Here is a 15,359-nt window from a genome sequence, read left to right as displayed (position 1 = left end):
GTGAGTTATGAACCTTACTGCAGTGGTTTAGGTTGAGGCAAAGGCATGGGTCTGATCCCCAGCCAGTGCAGTGGTTGAAGGATCTGGTGTTGCCACAAATGAGACATAGGTTGTAGCAGTGGCTCAGATTCAATCCCTTATCCAGGAACTTCCATAGGCGGTGGGTGAGGCCATTAAAACAAACAAACAAACAAAAAGATTTTACTTCTACCCAGCAGCAGATAAAACTGTTTCAAGAAAAATCAGGGCAGGAGTTCCCGTCATGGTGCAGTGGAAATGAATCCGACTAGGAACCATAAGATTTTGAGTTCAATCCCTGGCCTTGCTCAGTGTGTTAAGGATCTGGCATTGCCGAGAGCTATGGTGTAGGTCACAGACGCAGCTCAGATCTGGTGTTGCTGTGGCTGTGGTGGAGGCCAGTGACTATAACTCTGATTAGACCCCTAACCTGGGAACCTCCATATGCTGTAGGTGCGGCCCTAAAAGGGACAAAAGACAAAAAAGACAAAAACAAAACAAAACAAAAAAACCAAAAAAACCCCAAAAAAACCAAAAAAACATCAGGGCCTAAAATAGGTGAAAATCAATTTCTCAACCATTTTTCTTATATGGAAAAGTACACAAGGAGTTCCCAACGTGGCTCAGCAGTAATGAACCCAACTAGTATCCATTAGGATGCGGATTCAATCCCTGGCCTCACTCAATGGGTTAAGGATCCAGTGTTACTGTGAGCTGTGGGGTAGATTGCAGACATGGTCAGGAACCAGCATGGCTGAGGCTGTGGCGTAGGCTGACAGCTACAGCTCTGATTCGACCCTAGCCTGGGAATCTCCATATGCCATGGGTTCGGCCCTAAAAAAAAAAAAAAGAGTACATAAAATAATGGGTTCCTCTTAATTCTTTTGTTATCTTACAAGGCCCACTAACTCTTCAAATAATGCCATAGCTGGTCACTAGAAGTCAACTTGTACTTTAATTGTTGGATTAAAAACCAAATTATCATAGGAATTTGCAATGCTTATTTGTTAAGAAGCTAAATACACTACTGTAACTATCCTTAAATCAGAACAATGTTAGCCTATGGGGGCGGGGGAGGCCTGCACCCATAGCATATGAAAGTTCCCAGGGCAGGGATAGAAGCCTTGCCACAGCTTCGGCCTGAGCTACAGCAATGACAAAACCAGATTCTTAAACTACTATGCTGCCAGAGAAGTCCGTAACATTAGTCTTTTTTGGGTGTCAACTACCAAAAGCAGCATCATCACAGCATCATCAGGGACCCAAAGAACTATAACTCCATAGTTCAAGTTTTGATTACATAGGTTTAAACATGTCTAGATGAAAGGATAAGAAAAACAAAAGTCCAATAACAGCTGTCAATTGAGCACAATGTTCCCAGCGTATGATAACATTGAAAGAAGAAAATACATTTAACAAAAACTTCAAATACTTACTTTTTTCCTTTCCAAAACCAACTCCAGCTCAAGGGTATCTTGTTCTTCTTCCTCTTCACTTTCTCCAGATTGAACAACACTGCAAAGATCCTCCTGAGTAGGGTCTTCCATATTGTCCAACAGAATTTCCTGTGGCTTTACTATTGTTGATTCTTCTGTTGTATTTGTTTCTTTCTCTTCTGAAACTGGCTCTACTTCTTTACAAATTACTTTTCTTCTCCATCTCTCTTCTTCCTCTTTTATTCCCTCAGGCAACAAAGGAGCAAGCAGTGATGCTGCCACTCCCTTTTTCTCTTCCTCATTATTTGAAAGAGCCTGAATTCCTTCATTTACTTCCTGTAAAGAATAAAATAACCTCAACTTTCAAAGAAATTTCATCTGAATATACAACATATTTAATTGTTCAGGTTAAAGATGAGCATAATTTTTAGTTACTGGATATTCTTAAAAAACCAGACTCCCATCGGATTAATATGTTTGCATCATCTCCTTATATATCTATAATGGAAACATTTCTAGTTTAAGAAGGAAGTCATTTGAATTAAAATGTAATTCTGGGTAGGACTCAAAATATCTTCCTCCTATTCTCTGTACATCAAAAGGCAGACCAGTAACATGCAGAGGCAGATTTAAATAAGATCAGAATTTTGTCAGTTCAACGTTAAGACTGGATAAATCGCCTTGGTCTTCTGTCTGATAACTTTATATATATGTTATGATGGTGATTTAGAGAAAAGTAATATATTTCTAAACTGAAATGTGTGATTATATAAGTGTTTATTTCCTCCATCTGGATATTTATTCTACCTCCTTTAGCATTGTAAAGATTAACTTACTCTATAAAAGCACTTTTCATATATCTCACCATGGTTTAAAAATTCAAGATAAGAGTTCCCTTCGTGGTGCAGTGGTTAACGAATCCGACTAGGAACCATGAGGTTGCGGGTTCGGTCCCTGCCCCTGCTCAGTGGGTTAACGATCCGGCGTTGCTGTGAGCTGTGGTGTAGGTCGCAGATGCGGCTCGGATCCCGAGTTGCTGTGGCTCTGGCATAGGCTGGTGGCTCCAGCTCCGATTCGACCCCTAGCCTGGGAACCTCCATATGCTGCGGGAACGGCCCAAGAAATAGCAAAGAGACAAAAAAAAAAAAAAAAAAAAAAAATCAAGATAAATTAAAATTCAACACACACACTCTGTAGAGGACAACTTACTTTTCTTACTGACCAGGCTATAAAAACGCTCAAGTTTCACTGTTACTTTACAATTTTTAAGGTGGCTAATTTTTTTATTAAAAAAAAAAATAAATAAATCCCCAAACCTAGAGTTCCCTTGTGGTACAGTAGGTCAAGGATCTGGCATTGTCACCACAGCAGCTAGGGCTGCAGCTGTGGCGCCATCCCTGGCCTGGGGGAACTTCCATGTGCCATGGGCGCAACCAAAACAAAACAAAACTCAAAACTCAAGTGGAACCTCAAAATACAATTCTGAGGGAGAGACAGGGATGTGACGCCTTGCCTGCTTGACTGTTCCCATGTACTTCACAATGAGTCACGATGTCTCTATGGTACCCTGATGCTTCAGAGAATCAATGAACTGGGTAACTGCTATAAATGCCACATAATAAACAGAAACAGTAAGTAAAATTTAAGAAACAAAATTTATTCTCTTTCACATCTACACTGTAAAATATTAACAGAAAAAAACAAGAAACCCCAAAAGAACAAAAATACTAACAGAAGCCCTTTACACCCCTGCCAGAATAACATTCAAAGTTGTTTAGATATGAAAATAAGCATATGAGGTAGGTTTTAACACTGACCTTTTTAACTTCTCGCTTGGCTATGACTGGTCCACTTTTACTACTGGAAACAGAAATATTTTTCTCCTTAGTATACATGTCTGTATTTACCACAAAACTAGCTTCAGTACCTGTAACAGAACTAAAAAAAAAAAAAAAAAAAAAAAGTACTTAGGAGAAACAGAAGGCAAACATTATTAGCAAAAGGCATGATTCTAATTTCCTTTTAGGTGATTTCTCTTCCTAGTCTATTCTTACCTGGGCTGGTAATGTTGCAATCCCTGTACCTGGGTGGCAAGATACTGGGGTAACTCCCAAGTCACTTCATTTGTTTGTGTATTCCAATAATAATAACAGCCTGTGTTCTCATCCCAGACCTCCTGCCAATCTCCCATCTCAATTCCAACTAGAAGAAAATAAAACAAACTTTAAGAAGCACATATTGCTGTACCAGTATGCTGATCTTATATCCCAAGTCAACTCCAAAGCCATAACAATCTAACACAGAGTTTCTCAACGTTAGCAGTTAACACTGGGCAGACAGTTTTTTGTTGAGGGGAGGCAGCAGTTCTATGCAGTGTTCAGAGGGGTCCTGGCCTCTACCCACCAATGCATAACAATCACCCTCTGTTGCAACAACCAAAAATCTCTCCAGGAGTTCCCGTCGTGGCGCAGTGGCTAACGAATCCGACTAGGAACCGTGAGGTTGCGGGTTCGGTCCCTGCCCTTGCTCAGTGGGTTAACGATCCGGCGTTGCCGTGAGCTGTGGTGTAGGTTGCAGACGCGGCTCGGATCCCGCGTTGCTGTGGCTCTGGCGTAGGCCGGTGGCTACAGCTCCGATTCAACCCCTAGCCTGGGAACCTCCATATGCCGCGGGAGCGGCCCAAGAAATAGCAACAACAACAACAACAAAAGACAAAAAGACAAAAAGACAAAAAAAAAAAAAAAAAAAAAAAAAAAAAAAAAAATCTCTCCAGACACTGTCAAACATCCCCTGGGGAGCCAACTCCACCCTCCTGAATCATGTTTGTAAACATGGTTTAAAAGCTGAAAAATGTATTTTGAACCTCCCCCCAATTTAAAATTAATGGCTTTTACTGTTTACTATGCAAAATCTACTACTGGTTAAAAAGCAAACAATTATCCTTCCATAGGTAAAAATATACTCCAGTAGTTCTCATTTTCCAAATATAGCATTAAAAAGTCAGAACCCTGGGGAGTTCCCGTTGTGGCGCAGTGGTTAATGAATCCGACTAGGAACCATGAGGTTGCAGGTTCGGTCCCTGGCCTTGCTAAGTGGGTTAAGGATCCAGCGTTGCCGTGAGCTGTGGTGTAGGTTTCAGACGCAGCTCGGATCCCGAGTTGCTGTGGCTACAGCTCCAATTCGACCCCTAGCCTGGGAACCTCCATATGCCGCGGGAGCGGCCCAAGAAATAGCAAAAAGACAAAAAAAAAAAAAAAAGTCAGAACCCTGGAGTTCCCATTGTGGCTCAGCAATAACAAACCAACTACTATCCATGAGGATGCATGTTTGAGCCCTGGCTCCAATCAGTGGGTTAAGGATCAGGCATTGCCGGGAGCTATGGTGTAGGTTGTAGATGCAGCTGGGATCCTGTATTGCCGTGGCTGTGGCGCAGGCCAGCGGTAGCTCCAACTCAACCCCTAGCCTGGGAACTTGCACACCCCACAGGTGCGGCCCTTAAAAGGAAAAAAAAAAAAAAAAAAAGGCCAGAATCCTAGAGTCTGGAACTAGAGCAGATGAGCTTTCATCTTTGGGACCCTCAATGCCTAGGTCACCTTTAAGAACTGCACTTTATTTATTTATCTTTTGAGGGCCGCACCCAGGACATATGGAGGTTCCCAGGCTAGGGGTCTAATCAGAGCTGTAGCCTCCGGCCTACACCACAGCCACAGCAACGAAGGATCTGAGTCATGTCTGCAACCTACCCACAGCTTATGGCAACCCGGATCCTTAATCCACTGAGGCCAGGGATCAAACCCGAAACCTCATAGTTCTTAGTTGGATTCACTTCTGCAGTGCCATGACAGGTCCTATACTTTGTAATTTTTTAAAATTCAAAGGACCCAGCTCACCTCCTGCCAGTGAACACTGAGTATCATACTGCCACCCTGCAGTCTGGGCTGAGTCTGTTCCATTTGGAGTAGTGGAAGAAAGGGCAGATGTTGATTCCTTTGGCTCTGGCCTAGGTGGAGTTGGAGGTGGAGCAGAAGCTCCCACGGGAGCTGTAGGCTGAGGAGCTGTTATAGCATCAATCTCCTTTAGAAGGAAAACAGTAACAAAAGAATTAATCTCATTAAACCAGAAAACTGAGAAAATGGTAATCACCTAAAAAATCCTACAAGCTCAGTTCTCAACTTCTCAAGTCAAAACTTTCCTCTTCCCCATTTTTCTCCTCATATAACTGTTACAAAAAAGTGAAAAGGGAGAGAGATGGGGAGGGAGAAAGGAAGAGAGGTAGGGAGGGAGACACAGATTGACAAGTTGACTAACCACCCGAAATTCAGGTCACAAAGTGCCTTCACTAACTGAAAACCCAAACAAAAGCACCACACTCACTGCTAGGAAGTTGGCTAATGTACTATCAATATCAGTTGACTGGTTTCCATTTGCTTCCTTAGATTGTGCTGGTTTTTCTGAAGCATCACTTTCTTCATCATCACTGTCAGCATATGCTCCAAGTAAGCACAGACCTCCTAGAAACAAAAAGGTAAACAATATAACAAAATGCCAACAAGTCCTAGGAAGTATCCATGAAAAAATGAGACTTTTCAGCCATTTAGTTTCCTTACAGAACATAACCTTAAAAAATCTTTAATGAGAAGTAAAAGAGGTATAAATTATGCACTTAGAGCTAATCAATCTGTGTAGTAATTTGATGTCCTTTTCAAACTATATGCACAATTATTTCACCTTATACTCCCCCTGTCAAAGTAACACATGGTATATCTCAATTTTAGAATTTGTTGATTTAGGTGTCCGTCTCAAACAAGCAAAACAGTCAGGGTTTAGTAAATGAAACAAGGAGATTTTCAAAGTGATAAACAAAGTTCCTTTCCCCCTCAAAAAGGAAGTAATGAATTAGGAATTCCCTGGTGTGGGAGCTCTGGTTGTGGCTCACTGGAAATGAATCTGACTTGCATCCATGAGGATACAGCCTCCACCCCTGGCCTCGCTCAGTGGGTTAATGATTTGGCATTGCCATGAGCTGGGTGTAGGCTGCAGATGTGGCTCGGATCTAGCATTGCTATGACTGTGGCACAGGCCAGTAGCTACAGCTCTGCTATGACCCCTAGCCGAGGGTTCAGCCCTTAAAAAAAAAGGAGTTCCCCAGTGGCCTAGAGATTAAGGATCCAGCAATGTCACTGCTATGGCAGAGGTCACATGCTGTGGCTGGGGTTTGATCTTTGGCTCAGGAACTTCCACATACCGTGGGCTTGTCAAAAACAGTAACAACAACAACCCCAGCTAAAACCAAAACTCACACTCAAGTGGTGTTAGGTATGTCATCTATAATGCTACAATGCCATTTCCTGTTTTTAAAAAACTGGAAATCACGTTTTATTACCTGATTAACATTTATGCCATTTCCTTTTGTAGCACTTGTGTCTGCACAGGTGTATCACAATTAAATTAGCAGATACACCCTCTTTATGCATCATTTTATTATAACAGGTACACAATTTAAATCTAGATAGACTTTTCAGCTATTAATATGAATTTCCCAGTGCCTAGCAAAATAAATTATTTGGTAACTGAACGGATTTATCAGGAGGTAAAATCTAGTTTTCTTCATAATTGCATATATGATTTCATGGATTCACCTAAAAGTAAACCTAAGTTGCTTTATTATACAAGAGTTCACATTAAACCCTTAGATAAATCTTCATTATTTTTTTAGTATATGGCTAAACTGTTAAACTATCAATGTCCAAAATATTAAGCTGATTAGATTTTCTGTTGTTGTTTTAAGGGCCACACATACAGCATATGGGAGTTCTCAGGCTAGGGGTTGAATCAGAACTGTAGCTGCAGGCCTATGCCACAGCCATAGCAATGCCAGACCCAAGCTGTGTCTGTGATCTACACCATAGCTCACAGCGAAGCCAGATCCTCAACCAACTGAGCAAGGATCGAACCCACATCCTTATGGATACCAGACGCATCCTCATGGATACTAGTCATATTAGTTGGTTCCTTACTGCTGAGGCACAACAGGAACTTCCTGATTAGATTTTAAGTGGATATTTATTTGACAGTGTTTTCATTTTCTAGTTACCAAATAAATCATATTTGAAGTGGGGGAGCATACCAGTCAATTTCCCACATTTTCTGAAAAAGATATAAGGGTAGAATGATATGACATTTCAGTACAGAAAAAAAATCTACACTTTAGTATTCAGCACTGATGGGTTTTTTTTTAGGGGGAGAAGAGGATGGGAAATTAGTTTTATTTCTACATAAAAACACTTCTTACTTTAGAGACCATCATAATCATTGGCCTTAAGTCTACACCCTTTGGTAAAATGTTCCAATTAGGTAAGCCACATGGAATTCTGATGACAAAATTCCCAAGCAAGGGTAATCCCCCAGGCTCAGAGTGGGTCTCACAAGCAAAAGGTTCAGACAAGGCACCACCTAGTCCTTTCCTCTTCAGCTCAGAGCTTTTCAGAGTACACACCTACAACTTCCTCCAAGCTCCTAAAAACCTGACGACTATTATACAGCAAAAGCAAATGAAAACAACTAAACCCAGAATTTGGAGGAAAGACATATACTTAATATTGTTAGAGACACCATAAATGAATTCAATATTTACTAAGAACAATCTGTAACATATACCAGCAACTATAAAACTCCAATTTTCTTTTAGCTAGATAATCTCATCTTTGCGAATATAACCGTAAGAAATGATTTAATAATTTTTTCATATAAAGCTTCTAGGAGTATTGTTTAAATAAATGACAATTGTAAACAATCAAATATTCTCAAACAGGCAAATTTCATCACAGTTTCAGATGCAGGATCACTTTACGATGAACTACATCATTTTGGGATTATATAAAATGATGTTAAAGAGGCAAAAAGAAATGCTAAAGGAAAAAAAGATAAAAAAATCAAGCCATAAAAGGATATAAGTTCTAATTACACCTCTGAAAATTTAGTCCATGCACATTAATAAAAACAGGTATGCATTTTGAATAACACTAAAAAAATTTCACAGTATTGCATAATCTTAGAAAAACAAAAAGCCTCATGTGACCAGGCTTCTACACTACTATTGAGGAGCTGTTACTACTTGAAACCAAAGGAAGCAAGGCCATTCTTCAGAGCCACGGACTCCTCAAACCTCGACAGGCTTACCTCTAATGGACGGTGCCACACCATTTGCAAATCAGCTAATGATATCTGGCAATAAAATATAGATAAACACCATACTTTCCTGATATGCTTCAAATGGTAACCGTCATACCTCTAGAATCTCTATCATTTCCTCACGACATTGTCTGAACATTGATTTTTAAATTCTTCTGGTCACAGTAACTTATCAAAATGACAAAAGCCATGGACCCTCTCCCAGGAAAACACAGTTGAGTGTGCAATTTCAGGGGATTCACAGTCCTCTAATACTCATCTATGGAACCACATTAAATTACTTTTTCGAGAATATGATTAAATACTGTTTACTATTACAGTGGTCTATTGACCTAATTTAATCTTTCAAGATACTAATAAAGAATAGAGAAAACTAGTATCTTGGCACATGCTGTGTGTCAGAAATTTATACATATTGTTCAATTTTATCAAAATAACTCAGGCATAAGATTCATTTCACAGATAAATGCTGTCCTGAGGTCTTAGTATGAGTGCTGGAGTGATGATTTGAACCTAGGTTTGTTTACAAAATCGTTGTTGCAAATATTCCTTCATGCTTGAAAAATAATGATTAAGAGTAAATTTCAGCTGTGCAAACATTTGCTAAACAAAAGTGTTAGGAAAGAAACATAATGAAAAAGTATTCGTTTGGTGCCCCCAGGAAGACCAAGATAGTGGGGGAAGCTAGAAAACTAGCTACAAAATAGCATTAGAAGAAAAAGCAGTACAAAATAACTTGGGTACAGAGAAAAAGGAACGACAAATTTTAGTTAAAGTGTATATACCAACAAGACCTCACAAAGACTTTAAAATTTCCATTTTATTCGAGAAATATAAATTAGCAACACTGAAGCATTTATCAAAACACTCTGTATACAAACCCAATTTGATCTTATTGAAAGATATTGTAGAAAAGATGGAAAAACCAACAACAATCCCCCCCCCCCCCCCCCCCCCCCCCGTACCTGTTGCTTTAACCGCAGTGGGCCTGGTGGTCATGACTGGTTTGGGAGGATTTTGAACAACTCTGGGCACCTCCACCACCACTTCCTGTTCATCTAGATTTTAAAAAACGAACAAAAAAAACTATAGTCAAACGATGGGTCAAAGAAAACACTGCAGGTGACAAAACAATCTTTGATTTGATCTTTCAAATCTAGATTTCACCAGTTTAAAAACAGGATGGCTATAATCTATCACTGACACAAATAAATGGGAGACTGGAGACGAGAAACAAGGATAGCTAGAATCTTCCATTTGCCGAGTGACTTAAACATTAAGAATCTGAACACTGTACATAAAAATTACATCTGAAATAATCCAACGTCCAAACACACAGACACACACTCTTCTCGCGGCTACCATAGGGCTTTCACAATAGGCATAACTAGAGCTTTTTTTTTCGCATGAGTTCCCCAATATGATTTTATTTTTTTTTTAACAGCCGAAGTGGAAGGGGCCGATAGTAGTATTGTCCGGCCCCGATAGTAGTATTGTCCGGTTACTCTTAACGCAGATAAACACAAGTAGTTGGGAACTCACAAGCTCCACTTCTCCAAAAATATGGAGGAAACCCGACAGCTGGCGATTACTTATGCTTTGGCTGGCATAAGGATGGTTCGCTCACTTCTAAAAGGTCTCTCCCACTTCCAACAAAAAGGAAAGGAAAAGTAACATGACATGTAGGGAAAGGGCAGGTTCCACCGTCACCAAGCCTGGGACGCGGAAACGCATACTCTCATATTTACCCGGTAAGTTATGCAAAACCGAGAGCAGACGTTGAGCAGACTGGGTGGCCGGGCCAAGCCCTGCACCAGAAATGGCGCCTCTGGGTCGGCTCCGGCCGGGCGCACACTGCTCTGCCGACCCTTCCGCCGCCTAGGGGCCCACAGCCGTCCTCCCCACAGGCCCCGTGCGGCAGGCCTCAGATACAAACGCCACCAGCCCGGGTTTCTCTTCCTCCTCAGGGACCTGCTCGAGAGGCCTAGGCCCCAAGCTCCGAGCTCGAGTTTCCGACGTTCCACCTAAGGGCCCTCGTGCACGCTTACCTTCCGAAGGCGAGTCGTCCGGGGCCGCGGCGGTAGTCACCACGGTCGTCGTCTGCGGCGTTGCCGCCGCCACCGCCGCCGGGGCTGGCTGGCTGGTCGCCGCAGCCGTCGTGTCCGGCTCGGTGTCGGGTTCCGGCTCCGGGTCCCGGCCAGGCGTGCTGCTCCGGGGACCCGGCGGAGAGAGCTGCAGGATGGGCCTACGGCCGGGTACCGCCCGGGACTTCTTCCCCATCGCGAGCCCTAGCGCGAGCCGCGAGCGTCGGGAAGCCGAGAGGGGCGGGCGTTCGGCGCGGCGCTGCGTAATCAATATTCATACACTGCGACACCGCCTCCTGCAAGGATCCGCTTTTAACCGGTGGAGGGCCTGCCCGCGCAAGCGCCTGGGGCCTCCTACGCTTTTCAGGCTCCTCCCCCCATGGATGGAGGGCGGGCTTTACCCACAGGGCTAGGCTATTGGCTGTTTTAACGCACAGAAGGAGCTGGTAGCCAATGGAAAAGGAAAAAGAATGAGCGTCAAGCCAATAGTGAGGAAGGGTCTCAGTTTAGAATCGCTTCCAATTACGTCAGGCTCCACCCATGCGTTTTTTGCAGTCTTTTCTCTACCGCCTTGTCCTCCATTTTGTGTCCGTTCTTGTGTATCAGTTTGTCGTTTGTTATGTAGGGAACTTGCTGTTTTCCAGGTCTTTAGCCAAGTTTCACCCAACTTATCGTGGCTTACTTTCGGTATAACACTGAATGTTAAGTAGAATAGTGAGTCTTTTAATGGTTTAGTAAATTTTTTCCTAGAGCATAAAGATGACCTCGTTGTTTATTGGCTGGAAAAAAATGACTAGATTTACTAGCATTGGAGGAAAGAACCTAAATTGTGGGGATGGGATAAGGGAGCCATCCTAATCTGGCCTTCCCAACCTGCTTTATTTATCTTCTATTAGCACTGTCCTCTCCCCTGTCCCCTTCTGCAGCCAGCTGCTGGGAGCAGTTGTCTCACTTCCATCCTTTACACAAGCTGGAGTAACCATTGCACCACGTGGGAAAAATGTTTTTTTCAAGACCCATGCAAGCTTTACATCTCAACCTTTTATGTCAATGCTGAGCCCCTCCCCAGCACTTGATTTTCCATTGATAGCTGTCTCCTCCATTCTAGAGCTTAAGAAATCCAGTGATGGGAGTTTCCTGTGGCCCAGTAGGTTAAGGATCCCTGGTGGCCTAGGAACGTCTATATGCCAAGGGGTGGGAAGCTCTTTACATTATTTTTTTTTAATTTTTTTTATTTTTAATTTAATTTTTTTATTTTCCCACTGTACAGCAAGGGGGTCAGGTGATCCTTATATGTATGCATTACATTTTCCCCCCCACTCTTTACATTATTTTTAATGCTTAAGCCAAGGTGCCAGCCTACACCACAGACACAGCAATGTGGGATCCGAGCTGTGTTGGTGACCTACATCACAGCTCACAACAATGCCAGATCCTTAACCCACTAGTCGAGGCCAGGGATTGAACCCATGTCCTCATAGATATAGTTGGTTGGTTACCCACTGAGCCAGGATGGGAATGCAAGAAATCTTACTTTAATAGAATTGGAAAGTTCTCTGGTGGCTCAGCAGGTGAAAGATCCAGTGTTGTCACTGCTATGGTACAGGTTCAATCCTTGGCCTTAGAACTTATGCATGTGTGGGCGTGACCCCCCACCCCCAAAAAAGTTGGGAAACCAGAGCGGGCCAGGCAGCTCTCCCGCCCTGTGAAGATAGCAGAGCCCAATAGGAAGAGATTCCTCTTCTTTCCTGGGAAGGACTCAGCCAATGAAAAGCCACGTGCTGTTTACTACAGCTCTTCCAACTTCCTCTTCCTTTCTGTAAAAGCAGTTCCTTTCTTTGCCATGTGGGTACTTGTACCTGGTTTGCCTTGGTAGCCAACCTTGAATTGCAATTCTTTGATGATTCCGAATAAACCCACCTCTGCTGGAGAAATAACTGGCAGTTCATTTGTTTTAGGTCACAATCATTTATCGTCTCATGCCCAACTGAGTATACTTTGATCAATTCAATTCTGACCATAACCCCCAGGAGCTGACATCAGACACTTTAAGTTCAAGGGCTCAGTCTCCCACAGAACTGTCTTTACTTCATTAGCCAGCTCCCAAGTGAGGACCCCACCCCATTCACACTTCTGGCTATGAAATCAGGGGTCCCTGGAGTTCCCTTTTGTTATTGTGGGTTAAGGCTCTGATGTCGACACTGTAGTTAGTGGCTTGGGCCACTGCTGTAGCTTGGACTTGACCTCTAGCCCAGGAACTTCCACATATCATGGGTGAAGCCAAAAAAAAAAGGGGGTTCCCACCTCCTCAAATTTTATAATTCTCTAGAACCATTCACAGAACCCAGGAAAGCACTATTCTTAGGATTCCAGCTTTATCATAAAGGATACAAGGTGAGGTCTAGGAGGGAGCACTGAGCTCACACTGCCTGTGGAGTTGGCATGGGTCCTCCCAACACATCCATGTGTGTTCTCCAGCCAAAAGCTCTCTTCAGCCCTGGTCTTTTTTTACTGGACTTCATTACATAGGTGTGGTTGATGGACTCACTGGCCACTGTGACTATGATTGGGCTCAGTCTCAAGGCCCTTGCCAGATCCTCCCAGAGGTTGGACTGGCGCAAAGGTCTAACTCTAACATTCACCACCCCAAGGTGAGTCTTCCTAGAGAGACTGCCCCATTCAGAAGCTGTCGAAGGCCCTGGCCAAGAGCCACCTCTTTAGCATACAAAGACTTACTTCACTCAGGAAATCACCCGGGTTTTATGAGCTCTGTCAGTAAATCAGGGAAAAGACCATATGTATTCTTTATTATACCATATAATTTGACTTTGTGTGTTTTATAGAAGTTCATTTAAATAATGAGCCCCCATTTACTAGAAGAAATACCGACTTTTTTTTGCTGTGTCTGCAGCATGAAGAAATTCCTGGGTCAGGAATTAAACCTGTGTCACAGCAGTAACCAGAGCCACAGTAGTGACAATGCTGGATCCTTAACCTGCTACGGTATCAAGGAACTCCAGAAATACCCACTCTTATTCCATAGAGACTGGCATAGGTCATTTGAACAATAAATTGGAACAATAAATTGGTTTTTGGACGATGGAGTTCTATGTAGACACATAAATGGCTTGGGGAGTTCCCATCATGGCTCAGTGGTTAATGAATCTGACTAGGAACCATGAGGTTGCAGGTTCGATCCCTGGCCTTATTCAGTGGGTTAAGGATCCGGTGCTGCTGTAAGCTGTGGTGTAGGTTACAGATGTGGTTTGGATCCCACGTTGCTGTGGCTTTGGCGTAGGCTGGCGGCTACAACTTCAATTAGACCCCTAGCCTGGGAACCTCCATGTGCTGCGGGAGTGGCCCTAGAAAAGATGAAAAGACCAACCAAAAAAAAAAAAAAAAAAAAAAAAAAGAAATGGCTTGTGGTTAATGATAAGCTACTGATTATATTTAAAAAATAATCCAGGACTATCTTTGTTTTTAGGTAACAAAATTGGAAAGAGCTGTGAAAATCAAAATAAACTTTAGAAATTTCTGTAATATATATACTATGTACTAGTAGAGAAAAAGTATCAGGTTGAGTAAATTAGGTTAATTCTGACACCTACGATGTGTTCACTAATAGCTTTGAAGAACAAATAAGCTTTCTTAGATCACAAAAATCATAACCTTAGTAAGAATTGTCAATATGAGACTCTTTATGCCATAAATTCTATTATTAATAGAAATGATACCGACTTTTATTGTCACAGGCTAGTAAGGTAGGAACCTTATCAGTTACATTTTGTTAAATTATTTAAGAGCTGGGAAGTTTTCCTCTAATAAAAGTCACACCTTATTTTAATGGTTAAGTACTAAAAAAGAAGGGAGCCATTTTTAATAACAATTTATAATAAAAAAACTGCCAGAGTTGGGGGGAAAAAAAAAGATGTTGCTATTATGGACTATTAAAATATCACATGGTCCAGAAAACAAAAATACAGACCCAAAGTGGTGAGAAAAGTGAAAGAATATGGGCACCTTCTGCTCTGGTTGGAAATCAAAAGTGAGGAAGGTGGAAAAAATGGATCGAAAACCTGGGTTAGGTTTGAAGTCTTGAACCAAAACAGTGAGGACAGGAAAAGCTGTTCCGTGTCTTAAGAACTGCCACCATGAAAATCTTTTTTTTTTTCTTTCTTTAGGGCTGAATCTATGGCATAGGGAAGTTCCCAGGTTAGGGGTTGAATCAGAGCTGCAGCTGAGCACTTAAGCCAGAGCCATAGCAATGTCAGATCTGAGCTGTGCTGCAACTTGGGCAGCTTGCAGCAACATTGGATCCTTAACACACTGAGTGAGGAGGCCAGAGATCGGACGGACCCATGCCCTTATGAATACTAGTTAGATTCTTAACCCACAATGGGAACTCTGAAAACCACTTCTTTGATCAACAATGCAAATGAATAGGTTTTTGGAACAGGGCCAGTTTTGAGCTATTTCTTGTCCTCCAGAAATAGCTGCAATAGGGTTTGACATTTTTCAGGTTATGATCCATTAGTCACTCATGAAAACACAGTAAGTGAGGATACACATTTTGTGAAAGCTTTCTCTTGGTTATACATGTGTATACAAGTCAAAGTCTATTTCTTGCTAT

General features: G+C 42.2%; 1 protein-coding gene across 1 annotated transcript in view; it reads right to left on the bottom strand.

Moving 5' to 3' along the window:
• FNBP4 (formin binding protein 4) overlaps positions 1–11,659 on the bottom strand; it is a 36,655-nt gene extending 24,996 nt beyond the window's left edge. The window contains exons 1-7 of the mRNA XM_021083063.1: positions 10,694–11,659; positions 9,611–9,703; positions 5,829–5,965; positions 5,345–5,528; positions 3,509–3,656; positions 3,272–3,392; positions 1,455–1,790 (exon numbers count right to left, since the gene is read on the bottom strand). Of these exons, the coding sequence (XP_020938722.1) occupies positions 1,455–1,790; positions 3,272–3,392; positions 3,509–3,656; positions 5,345–5,528; positions 5,829–5,965; positions 9,611–9,703; positions 10,694–10,925 (1,251 nt within the window). The 5' untranslated portion in view covers positions 10,926–11,659. The remainder of the gene's footprint in view (positions 1–1,454; positions 1,791–3,271; positions 3,393–3,508; positions 3,657–5,344; positions 5,529–5,828; positions 5,966–9,610; positions 9,704–10,693) is intronic.

The sequence above is a fragment of the Sus scrofa genome, chromosome 2, assembly GCF_000003025.6.
Source record: "Sus scrofa isolate TJ Tabasco breed Duroc chromosome 2, Sscrofa11.1, whole genome shotgun sequence".
Lineage (NCBI taxonomy): Eukaryota > Metazoa > Chordata > Mammalia > Artiodactyla > Suidae > Sus > Sus scrofa.
Note: the sequence above shows the minus strand (reverse complement) of the source record. Positions and strands in the feature narration are given on the sequence as shown.